The 12,242-nt window shown below is 33.0% G+C and overlaps 1 protein-coding gene across 3 annotated transcripts in view; it reads right to left on the bottom strand.

The window, feature by feature from the left end:
* DENND1B (DENN domain containing 1B) overlaps nucleotides 1–12,242 on the bottom strand; it is a 268,067-nt gene that overhangs the window by 121,643 nt on the left and 134,182 nt on the right. For 2 of the 3 annotated variants that reach the window (XM_045456663.1, XM_045456664.1), the window contains exons 7-9: nucleotides 9,884–9,964; nucleotides 5,469–5,522; nucleotides 2,953–3,063 (exon numbers count right to left, since the gene is read on the bottom strand). In XM_045456663.1, coding sequence (XP_045312619.1) covers nucleotides 2,953–3,063; nucleotides 5,469–5,522; nucleotides 9,884–9,964 — 246 coding nt within the window. Of the gene's footprint in view, nucleotides 1–2,952; nucleotides 3,064–5,468; nucleotides 5,523–6,748; nucleotides 6,809–9,883; nucleotides 9,965–12,242 lie in introns of all 3 variants that reach the window. The other variant, XM_045456662.1, reaches the window with a different exon arrangement.

The following is a 12,242-nucleotide window of genomic DNA, read 5'->3' as shown; positions in this document are numbered from 1 at the left end:
ATTTTAATTTTAATGTCTATAAATTACAAATTTTAACTATAAACAGCACCTAAGAAAAGACCTTTAAGTAAGCTGATTGATTCTCTCCCAGTGTATCTTCACTAAAACACCCAGCAACTATAAGGTTGACAAATATGGTTCTAATAAAATAGAAGTTTTATTAAAGAGTAAACCCAAACAAACAAAATTCCTAAAACTATACATAAAATTATAGATCCAAAGACGCCTTAAGTTACGTGTGCTTTTCCAATAGTTAAAATTTTGGCTGTAGACTTAAAAATTGAAAAATGAGTAAAACACAATTTGTTGCATTAATACTAAATACAGTGTAGTCTTCAAGGCATATAGAATGAGAATGTAAAAAGCTTAAAAGTCAGTCAATTCATTGATACTTAACTATTCCTTCCTTGGGTGTTTCAGAGATTTCACTAAATTCTTCCTAAAATATAGTTTATTTCTAATTTATGTTATAGTACCAGTCTTTGACCTTAAATGTTACTATGCATGGAATTTACAGAAGATATAGAAATAGATATATGAATTTTTCCAGATAGATATAAGTAAAACAGCTTCCCCCACACAAGAAGGGTAAGGGGGTCATGAAAGCAAGCGTGAATTATGTTTCTTTTATCAGTACTACTGCCCCAGAGAATGAACTAAAACGAAGCTGGTAACTTAGAAGTGACATCACCATCGGGTTTTCATGAATTGTCATAAACAATTGGTAAAAATTTACCTCAGACATAAGAAACAACTCCCTGAATAATACCAAGTCTTTATTAAAATAATTTTATTATTTAATTCAAATAAAGTGAAAGGGTAGGCATGTTAATTTTTACTCTAAACTGCAGAACTAGTCCGTTATAAAATTATAGCTAATAATCATTGAATCAACATTGAAGGTTATGCAAATACAATTCTCAGCATTACACATATATGTATATATACACGTGTGTATATATATACATATGTGTTTATATAGCTATACAGAGATAGAGATATCTCAATCTTTACAACAACCCTATGAGATTATAAATATTACTACCATTCTCCCAGTTTACATGTGAAGAAATAGTCACAGAGAAGTTATCCAGTTATTAAGATGTGTTTATAAATTGCAATAAAGAGTAACACCACTATTGTATAGTAATCATATACTCAGATTTATTTCAAATGTTTTTGTAAATAGGGAAGCGTATATGTTCATTCGCATAGCTCACTCCTGCACTTCATTTAGATCTCTGCTCAATATTACCTCGTTAAGAAGCTTTCCATGACCACTCTATATAAAACTGAGGCCTGCCCCTCACCTTTCAACCTGTACACACACTCTCCTTATCATTTATCCCTTGGTATTCACCATAATAAGACACAACAGCTATTTTCATTCAATTGTTTCATCTGTTCAATATACGTTCCAAGAGTGTTTGGACTTTGCTTACTACTGAATCCTTAGTGCCTACAAAGTGCCTACCATATAGCAGGTTTCATGATAAGAATTATTTCCTAGGCCTCTGAGACAGTTTGTACAATCTTTGTAATCTTCCGGACAATATCCATATAGAAATATTACTTATAACCTTGAAAAAATCATGTTAAAAAATAAGGAGGAAGAGAACAGGGAGAAGGAAGAATGGTTTTACCTCAATGGTAAATTAAAAATAGAAAAGCAAATATATAAAAAAGTCCCAAATGATTCAGATTACATTTCTCAATATCATTTTAAGAAAATGCAAATGACCTGTCAGGACTTGTGCTTGTTCTCTGACTGTACGACATCATGTCTCCATACTTACGCCTTTAAATGTATACAATGTGTTTTTCAATATGTAAAATAATGTATTTTCAATTTTTTTGGAAAAGTGGGTATATCAACATTGTAATTCAAAATCTCAAAATTGTATTTTTTCAAATAACAAGTAATGGAAATAAACCAGACCAGGACACTCAGCTTCACTCTACGTGTCTCTAATTAGCTATTTGGCCTTCACATGACCATTTAGTCTCTCTAAACCTACATCTTTTCATTGTTGAATACTACATAGATATTTTAGAGAACTCCTAAAACTGCTTCCAACGTACTAAAACTGTACAGAATGAAGTTTTTTATTTTTACTATGGGAGAGCAAAACATAAAAACATTATCTTATTCTTATCAATTAACCAAATTTGTAAGGAAGCAAAGTCATGCAACACTAAATGTTTTTAATAAATACCTTGTTCATTACTCAAAATTATATTTACATTAAAAATTTTTAGTAAAAATATTACAATTTTAATACTTTGTAGAAAAAAGTTAGGACACCTAGCAAAATACTTTTGAATATTCTTCTCTGACCCAAGAAAACTCTTATTCTCACTGCTTTTACCACAATAGTGAAGACCTTCCAAAAGAACATTTCAGTGAGTAGCATAAAACCTGTGATTAAAAAAAAACAGAATGGTACTCTGACTTTTAAGTTATTATCAGCCTGAAGAGCTCCTCCAAATCAGAACTATTATAGAATCTACTCCCAAACCACTACTTGGCAACAAAGATGCATCTACCTATTACCAGGTTAGGATAGCAGCTATTATCATGGCCCCTTGATTTCTTTCAAGTAGTTCCAATGGAAAAAGCCACAAGTGAATAATAAAGATCTCATAATAGCTCTTAAGAATTCTTTATATGGTAGAAGGCACTAAAATGAACTCTGGAGAGTTAAAAAGAAAAAAAAAACTCTCATCTCCTGATAAGAAAAAATAATTAACCTGACTTAATGCATCTGAGAAGGCCTTCTATAAATCAGACTTTTGTACTTCAAGAGCCAGATTAAAACCATATATCAAAAAAGTATGTAGATATTGTCTTGTTAATACACATAGAACATTTCTAAGTCTGCAGAGGTTCGTAGGTCTTTTTGTGAAATGCTCAACACGTTCCACTTAAAAGGAGAAGTGTGAAGTACTTACAGTGCTTAATTTGCTAGAGGTAATAATGACGCGCCTCTCATGCAACATGCTGGCGTATAGTTGCAGCATATTATTCACATCCACGGCAACAAAATATTCTGTAAGATTTCTCTGTACAAGTGAAGAGTGATTGTGTAAGTTATAGCTCATGGTGATTATGAAGGAAAATATTTTATACATTTACAAACAAGTCTTAAGGTTCAAAGGAGGTTGTTATTAAAAATGGTATTCATTAAAATAATTAAATGTGATACTATCCTGCTGCCACACGAAGCACGTAACATTCTATTATTATTTGAAACATAATCCTACCCCAGGAAAATGCTTCTCAGAGGGCAGTCAGAGGATCACACATTTTCCACTCTCCCTCCCCAAGTACTTATAAAAGAAGCCCATTTCCTGGGCTCCAATTGTAAACCTGCTGAATTTTAATCTTCAGAGTATGGCTCCAAGAATCTGTTTTTTAAAAAGGTATTCCTGATAATTCTTATATACACTGAACTTTGAGAACTGCTGTTCCAGAAAATACATTTGAGTCTTTTTATGTTTGCCAATCACTCAGCAGACGGCATCATTGCCTGATACTATGTACTACGTACAAGGAACCCAGAGGATGAGATGGATTCATAAAGCAGATCTTTGGTCCTTTATTAAGGAAAATCCCTTTATATTCCATGTCAGACCTGCTCTATTCCACCATAACTAAATTAATTTGGGGGTTAGCCTAATTTGATTCCTTGATATAACACTTCATATTATTTCCCCCACATACAAACAAAATTGGGCTAATCTACATTAACTTTGACATTCAGATCCACTCTTTCTTATTTTTAACTTTCTGTACTCAAACTTAAGCATATCAGAAAGTTATAAAGTAATGAAGAGACTGAATAAGATATGATAATCAACTGAAACCGTAGTACCAGGTAGACTATGACTTAGAAGGCCTAAAATTTTTTAGTTGGGCAAGGAAACAAGAAGTCTAATTTTCTTCAATTTTCAAAAGGCAGAAATTCTACCAGGACCAACTAGTAATGGCAGGGTACCTAACAAAAACTATAATATCAGTGAGTGATGCTGAATTTAGTGGGGAGAAATTCATTTCTTGTGTTGTGTATTTGAAGACTACCTTACCTTCCAATTCAACTCTTCATATACAAAATTACTTTTATGGCATTTAACATTAGTATTTTTCCTATAATATCAAAGAATGTAATTTCTAGATGGAAAAATATTTCTCAACACAGAATGCTGTGTTGATAATCTATTTCAGGCCCACATTCCAAACAGCTTCATCTAATCTTTTCACAGGACTTATCTGGATGCATCTGTACTAAAAATACCACTGACAGTCTTGGTTTGATATTGGAAAATTCACAACTGTCTTCCTAGATTCCACTCACTCATAACCCATGTACTTTTGGAAACCAAACACTTAGTAGGTCTGAAAACATTTTGGGAAGAACAATAGAGTTCTAAAAAAAAAATAAGTATTTCTGGAATGTTTTTTCCTGTTTTTTTTTTTTTCAATGTTTATTTATTTTTGGGACAGAGAGAGACAGAGCATGAACGGGGGAGGGGCAGAGAGAGAGGGAGACACAGAATCGGAAACAGGCTCCAGGCTCTGAGCCATCAGCCCAGAGCCCAACACGGGGCTCGAACTCACGGACCGCGAGATCGTGACCTGGCTGAAGTCGGACGCTTAACCGACTGTGCCACCCAGGCGCCCCGTGTTTTTTCCTGTTTTTGATGTATCTTTTGCTGTTCATAGAATTATTTCCACTGATTCACTGTGTCTTTCCAAGGGAAGTTGAAAAAAATTACGTAAGAGAAAATTCCCTTTTCACACAGCAACCAAAAGCCTCTTTATCACTTCTACCTGCCATGTAAATCTTTCTACAGAAAATTAATTTGTAATAACTACTAAAACACTGGAAGTATTTCTAACATGGCTACAATTAGGACTCTAATTAAAATGTAAAATTTAGCAATAATTTCTTGTAGTACCCCTCAAGACCTACAAAATATGTATCACTTAAATTAAAATCAAGAAACCAAGCCCAGGACAATAAGATTTTCATAGAATCATACAAGTAATCTAAAATGCTACAGTCAGGTCACTAAAGAAACCATGTGTGTGAAAATATTTCCCATTGCCAGTATTCATCCCCCTCCACCCAAGTAAGGTCATCTGACATATTTCTTCTACATGATCCGGGGGGGGGTCTCAGGACCTCACTGATTACATATGATCCTACCAAACTATCTCAATGGTAGAAAAAGTTTTTCTGATAAAAATTTCCTTACCTACAACCAAATATTTAGGAAGTAAAGTAGCAGACACAATAAAGATAAAACAGAGATAACACCATTGTTCCTTATTCCTTCATTATTTCTAATAAAAAATGGAGAGTTACAACATATTATTTTCTCTATACAGAAATTCTTAAACGGCGAGGCCAAAATAAAATTCATAATATGAGTAGCATAAAAAACATAGAAAATAGAAAACTTACACTCTCAGGAATTGTTGGGAGTCCAGTTACATCTGGGGCAATGAAGTAGGAATGCTAATAAACAGAAATAAATCACATAAGAAAAGCAGAATTAAAATTCGGTAGCATTACATATAATTTAAGAAAAAATAACAAAAAAATCAACTAAATTAATAAACATTGAGGATTAACATTCAGGATTTACTGAATTTGAGAGATTCTTAAATAAGACAGCAGGTCTATGAGACTGAGCAGTAACTTTCTCATACAAAGAATTAAGTGTTCATTAAAATTATTTAATTTCAAAATTGAAATAATCCTGGAAAAAATTTATCAAGACAAAAATGTATACACACACACACACACATTTAGAGAGAGTGGAAAATAATAAGGTTTGCTTACACAAGAATAAATCAAAATCTATTAAGATTGCTGAGTTTCTATGATAAATCACAACAAATTTCTCTCGTACATATCAGCTACTATATTACAGCTACTATATTATTTAGAAATACTATCTTATTTAGAAAGCAGTAATAGAACATAATTTTTAAACATTAAAAACATTTTAATGTGATTATCTCAAAATATGAGCCTCATACACCTACTAAACAAACAGTAATTAGCTTCTGTAATAAAGCAATACAACAGTTCATAGATCGACTTATATGAAAAGCATATTGTATATTTCTTCATGTTCCCCAGAATGTTCCCAAATTTTACCACCCAAAATCAGCACAACTGAATCACCAAAGTTGTTTTATTTTCTGTTCATATTAATCTCCAAAACTGTTTTACTATCTTAATCATATAAGGACATATTTAATGCCATTTTATAATTAAAGATTGGAAAAGAAACATTCTGGCCAATATTGGGCACAGTTGAACTAGTCAGAACAGGCTAGTTAGCATAGTCATAATGTATAATTTTCCAGGGTAGAAGAATAATATGAGATAAATCACAAGGTCTCCTGAGACCTTGTGACAAAAATGTGACAGAAATCTCATGCTGTGAATGCACTGTAACATTACTACTACTGACAATGGAGAATATGCATACATTTGGTCTTTATTATAAACTACTTTTATTTAGAGGGCTTTTTAATAGTTCTGCATTTCATAAAACTATGCTTTAAAAGATAGTATAAACAGAAAATATGCTCCAAATGATTAATTTTCTTAAATGAGTCAAATTAACCATTTCTCAAAGGACTGGAGTGCATCTTAAAAACACAGTGAAAGAAGTCATTATTGTCTCAATTTAATAGTGATTTTTAGAACCCATTGTCCTTTTAACTCACCGGTACTAGGAAGGGCTGATCTTTCAGAACTTGCTCACTGGCAATAAATATCTCTTGGTTCTTATAATATATGAGAGAAAAAATGAATATTTTACTTTCATGGGGGGAAGTTTACACAATTTGCTGTGTATTTGAGACAAACCCATGTAGCCACACTATCCACTGAAAGTAACACTAATTATAAATGTTATTTTAAATGCTGCTTTGCTCATTTTATGCTAGAAAAATCTTAAAGAAGTATTTTCATTCTCAACCGAGAGTAGAAAATCCTGTAGATATTTAGTTATTTTGACACATAAAAATAAAAATTTACATTAAGTATTAAGTTTTCATTCAATCTCAGTGATTTTCTAGGGGTTACAGTGTCAAGTCTTGAAAAATTCATGTGCTGGAGCATTCACGAAACATGAAATTGTAAGAAAGTATAGCAGTTTCCCAAGACTTTTCACATTTTTCTATCAGAAATTGTACAAACAAAATTTTCTTTCTACTTTGTGGAGGAACAAAAATTCTCAGGATGATCAATTTTAATTGGGCATCATAAAACAAAAACCGCTACTAGTAGCTGAAGACCAGTGTTTTTAACCCCAATTTTGCCACTGATGAAGAGCATAGCACTCACTGGACCTGGTACGTCAGTAATCTGTTGTTGAAATCAAATGAAATTACTAAATGGACTTTACCCGAATTTGAGGCAATATTCTATCAACCAGCTGATTTTGCAGTTCTTTAGATATTGTATTGAGAAAAGGTATACAAGATTTTAAAGCTACCCTAGACTACTGATTCAAAAGCTTACAAGAAGGCTTAAATTACAGAAATAACTGTCATACATAGAATAGGACACACTCAAGTTCCCTAAAAAGATTATTTCAGCCACAATACAAAATATCTTCTCCATATGAAATAAAACTTCAATTCACTAGTAAGTAATATTTGTATAGCTTTTCATGGTATCTAGATATGTCATTTCATGTAAATCCCCAAACAACTTTCTCAAAAATGGACTCATTTGATTTCTCAAATGAAGAAAAAGAATCCTAAAAAGTTTCAACTTTTTTCCTTAACATCATACATTTAGTAACCAGGACTTAAACCAGTATCTTCTATTCTTAGGTTTCAGAGGCCTAGTAGTTTTTGGATTTACGATTCTTACCAATAAAGGTGAAGTGTTTCGATATCCAGTATTTTTGAAATGTATTTTCATAAGATATTTACTCCTAAACAAATGATACTCAAATTTAAAGAGTTCATTTTTAAAATCTCTCATTAATGCTCTAAAATAGCTGCCTCTATTATCTTAGAACCTACATTTCCTTAACCCCTTAACAAAGTGTTAGAATCATTTTATAAATATAACTCCTTCAAATAATGACACTTATTTTTGATAATTCGGAGCTTTTCTTTTTTCTTGGTATTTTTCTTTGGCCTTTCTACTTCATTCCCACTAGCCATACATCTTGTATTCCTTTGGCTTCAGTGACCTACAAATCTGAGTTTCTCCTTAGCTTTCTCTCGTTCTTTCAATCTGCTTTCTTCTTCCATACAGTCTATTTGGGCAATTAGACCTTAGCCTGTGCTCTATTCTCTCTATAGTCCATCCTTTGAATAGCCCAAGCATTTCTACAACTATCTCTGCACCTGACTCTCATATCTGGGTTAAAAATTCCAGGTTATCCTTAGCTTTCCAGCCCCCAATCTCCAAATGACTACTAAACAATTCCACTTTGGCGGTGAGCGAGGAAAGAGGGTGCAGACATAAAGGTGTGGAGATCACAGGGAAAAAGAATACTTTCAGCTGTTAACAGCAAAGGAAAGTTTCACAAAGGTGGGAAGTGGCTAGTTCTAGACTAAAGATGGATAATCTACAAAGAGGCTTTAGTAAAAAAGGAAGGTGTACAAGTGAGAAATCACGAGGTTCATTTGAGAAGATGAACAGAACAATGTGACCAGAGAAGAAAATCGATTTAGAAAAAAAAACAAAAAACAAAAAAACAAAAAGTAAGACAAAAATGAAAAGGTAGACTGAGGCCAAGAAGTGGGTGGTCCTGACAACCTGGCGGAAGTTTGGACAAATTCTATAGAAAATGGGAAGCTTTTAGGTTTTCAGCAGGAAACTTTATATAGCTGAAGGAAGTTTAATCTGACAGGACTAGAAAGAGAGACTCTAGACTAAGAAGTATTTAAAGTACTAAGCATCTGAACTATAGTGGTGACAGTAAAAATAGAACAGAATAATGTCAGAGAATAGTCAGAGAATACTACTATTAAACAAAATTACAGGAAAAATTTAGTCAAGAAGAAAGTTATTACCAAATAAGGAATATAATGAAAATAACAGTTTCTTTATTGTGCAAAAAAGCACATGACCTATGAATTTGTTTATACATACTTCAATTTACTTTTTCTTTCAATTTTTCTTGCATCATTATGTATTTTTTTCTTCCTTAAAAATCACACTGTTTATCATATTGGAAGAACTAAAAGGAATATAAATTAATTTTAACACTTTGTTTGGATCCCAAATATTAATGAAAATATCCACATTTGTGATAATTAACTTTGACCATTTACAAAATCTCCCCAAATACTAGTGTGATCATTAAAAGTTTCAGTAGTAAATACTCTATACCACCACTGGCTTCCTGTTTGACAAGCTTCAATCACATTTTCAGTGTTTGCTGATTATACTAGAAGATGGGTTGCAGTGTAGGGAAATAAGAAGAAACTCTTCACCCAGTATTTTTATCATAGGATTAGTTATAGAGCATAGTGGCAATACTCATTTATATACCATTTTCATTTTATGCGGGGTATTGTGAATATGTGTGTGTGTGTGTGTGTGTGTGTGTGTGTGTGTATTTCCTATTATGGATAGATTTCACCCAAAAATCAATGTTCCTCACAGATTACTTTTAGTGTATAATTTTTAAAAATCTGTGATTTAACAACTACAAAAATACACATCCAACATATGTTATGATAGCTGGAACATATCGAAAAGTCCCAATATCACCATAGTAATGTCATTACTACAATTAAAAGTTCCCAGGTAGCAGAGTTTCTTAAAGGCACATGTGTTCCTAAATGAACCTGCTAGGACTCAAAAAAATCAATTAATAGCTGAATACTTACCACACTCAAATTGACAGGAGTGTTTGCCTTTGGTACTGGGTGGTTATAGAGTGATTTGAGAGTTTCATTCAAATCATTCTCCTAGAGTAAAATTAAAAAGTACAATTTATAAGTGAAATACATACTAAGCAAATATAATTAAAACTACTGGAAAAAATCATGCACTGTGCCTTCTCATATTAGACATGTTTTACACAACTGCTTTCCACAAGAATGTTTCAAATAACTGAAATTTAAATATTTAAATTTAATAAATATGGAAAAGATAACCAAATATATTTATCCATAAAGAATACTAGCAATATCTCTAATTAGTATAAATCTGTATTTGGCAAAACTTCATTATTATAAAATATACTGATGCTACCTATAGAGGAAATCATTTAAATCATTAAATCCAAGCAAAATGGGATTGAATAAAAATGGCAATATAACTTTTTATCAGATTACTGAATGCTTCCACTTTTCATTTTAATTTTAAAATCTTAAACCTAATTTTTAAGGAATAGATACAATTTAGCATGATCACTGTACTAAGATACAATGTACAGGTTACTCTATATAGGTCTTTTCTAAACAGCTACCAGTCAGTCACTACTTGACTCACAATAAATGGGATTAAAAATATATATATATGACACATCCACCCTGTAGGATGTATACAATAACAATGCACTTTGATATGCACATTCGCTTTTTCTGCATTATACATATAAACCCAGGAATACATATATGAAGGTAGTTTTTATATACATGTTTTTTATTCTCTCTTAAAATGTGTACATGGGGGCAATATACCAAAGGAAATGGCAATTATTCAAAATAGGTAATAATTAATTTTAAGGAATTTGGATACGAGACACATAACTTCACACAATTTATCATATAACTACCAAAACTTAATAATTCTGATTTCTGTGTTTGTAAAGTGTGCATACAGAACTGCCTATTAGAATTCTCTTTAGAATGACTTTAAGAGAAGAGACTATAGAATTTATCTCTTGACCATTTAAACAATGAAATATATCCACAAAATATTCTGGATAATATTAATCCCTGTCTAAACAAAATTCCTATGGCTAATGAAGTTTTTTTAAAGTCTAGCTTTCAAAATTACTTTAAACTTGCCTGATGTTGATCAGGTAAGGGTAACTTCAATTATAAAATCTAAGTATCAACCTACAAAGCCTGTGGCATTGGGTTAAAAAGAAAAAGAAAAATATAACAGTTATAGATTTACTTCTGCTTTACTTCTGTGAACCTACAATGTATTTTCCTCTATTAAGGAATACAGATACAGTCTCTCTTATTCCCTCTTCTCAGAACACTAAAATTATATGAATTTGCTCACAGTATTTTCTTTTATATATTCCAGTATTACCAACGGTCTCATAAAGAAGGACATATTATAGGTACATAAGTATCAATTTAACAGTAAGAGTTTCTAAAAGTAAATTATTCAGTTGGTTAAGCGTCCAACTTTGGCTCAGGTCATGATGTCACAGTTTTGGGTTTCGAGCCCCACATCGGGCTCTGTGCTGACAGCTCGGAGCCTGGAGCCTGCTTCGGATTCTGTGTCTCCCTCTCTCTCTGCCCCTCCCCATTCACACATTCTCTCTCTCTCAAAAATAAATAAATGTTAAAAAAACAAAAGTTGTAGGAGCAATGAATCATGGGAATCTACCCCCAAAACCAAGAGCAAATCATGTACACTGTATGTTAGCCAACTTGAACAAATGATACTAAAAAAAAAAAAAGTTGTAGAGAATGGAGATTCTACTTTCTTTTTATGTTTATTTATTTATTTTGAGAAAGAGTGAGTGAGTGAGTGTGTGTGTGTGTGGGGGGGGGGGGGGGTTTGGGATTGAGAATCCCAAGAGACTCCGAGCCCCTATAAGGGGCTCAAACTCACTGAAGGTGAGATCATGACCTGAACTGAAATCAAGAGTCAGAGACTTGAGCCACCCAGGTGCCCATGGAGATTCTACTCTTAAAGAACTTGTACACAGATTCATCTGCCTCAGGACCAAGCATAAAAGTAGCAGTATAAAGAGCACCTAGACACACATGAAGGAGATTCATTTGCTAATCTTAAAGCATCTGCCAGAGGGGGAGGAGCGTATTCAAACTCTCTGCTGGGATGGAGGTGCTGGTGGGTGTCATTTTTGCATTCTCCTTCTATCTTTCTCGTGCTGGTGGGCACCTCCTGCCCTTCCCCATCCTTGCAGCCCCACCAGAGCCAGTGGGAAAGCACAGCCTACATAGAGGATGCCCCTTGAGCACCTGGCCAGGAAGAATTGTGTTTCTGGGCACCACAGGTCTGAAACCATAGAAGAGATGGTTCTTGGCAGGCTACCAC

This window comes from Leopardus geoffroyi, chromosome C3, assembly GCF_018350155.1.
Source record: "Leopardus geoffroyi isolate Oge1 chromosome C3, O.geoffroyi_Oge1_pat1.0, whole genome shotgun sequence".
In the NCBI taxonomy this organism is placed as follows: domain Eukaryota; kingdom Metazoa; phylum Chordata; class Mammalia; order Carnivora; family Felidae; genus Leopardus; species Leopardus geoffroyi.
The sequence above is the reverse complement of the archived record's forward strand: the minus strand, read 5'-3'. Positions and strand labels throughout refer to the sequence as shown.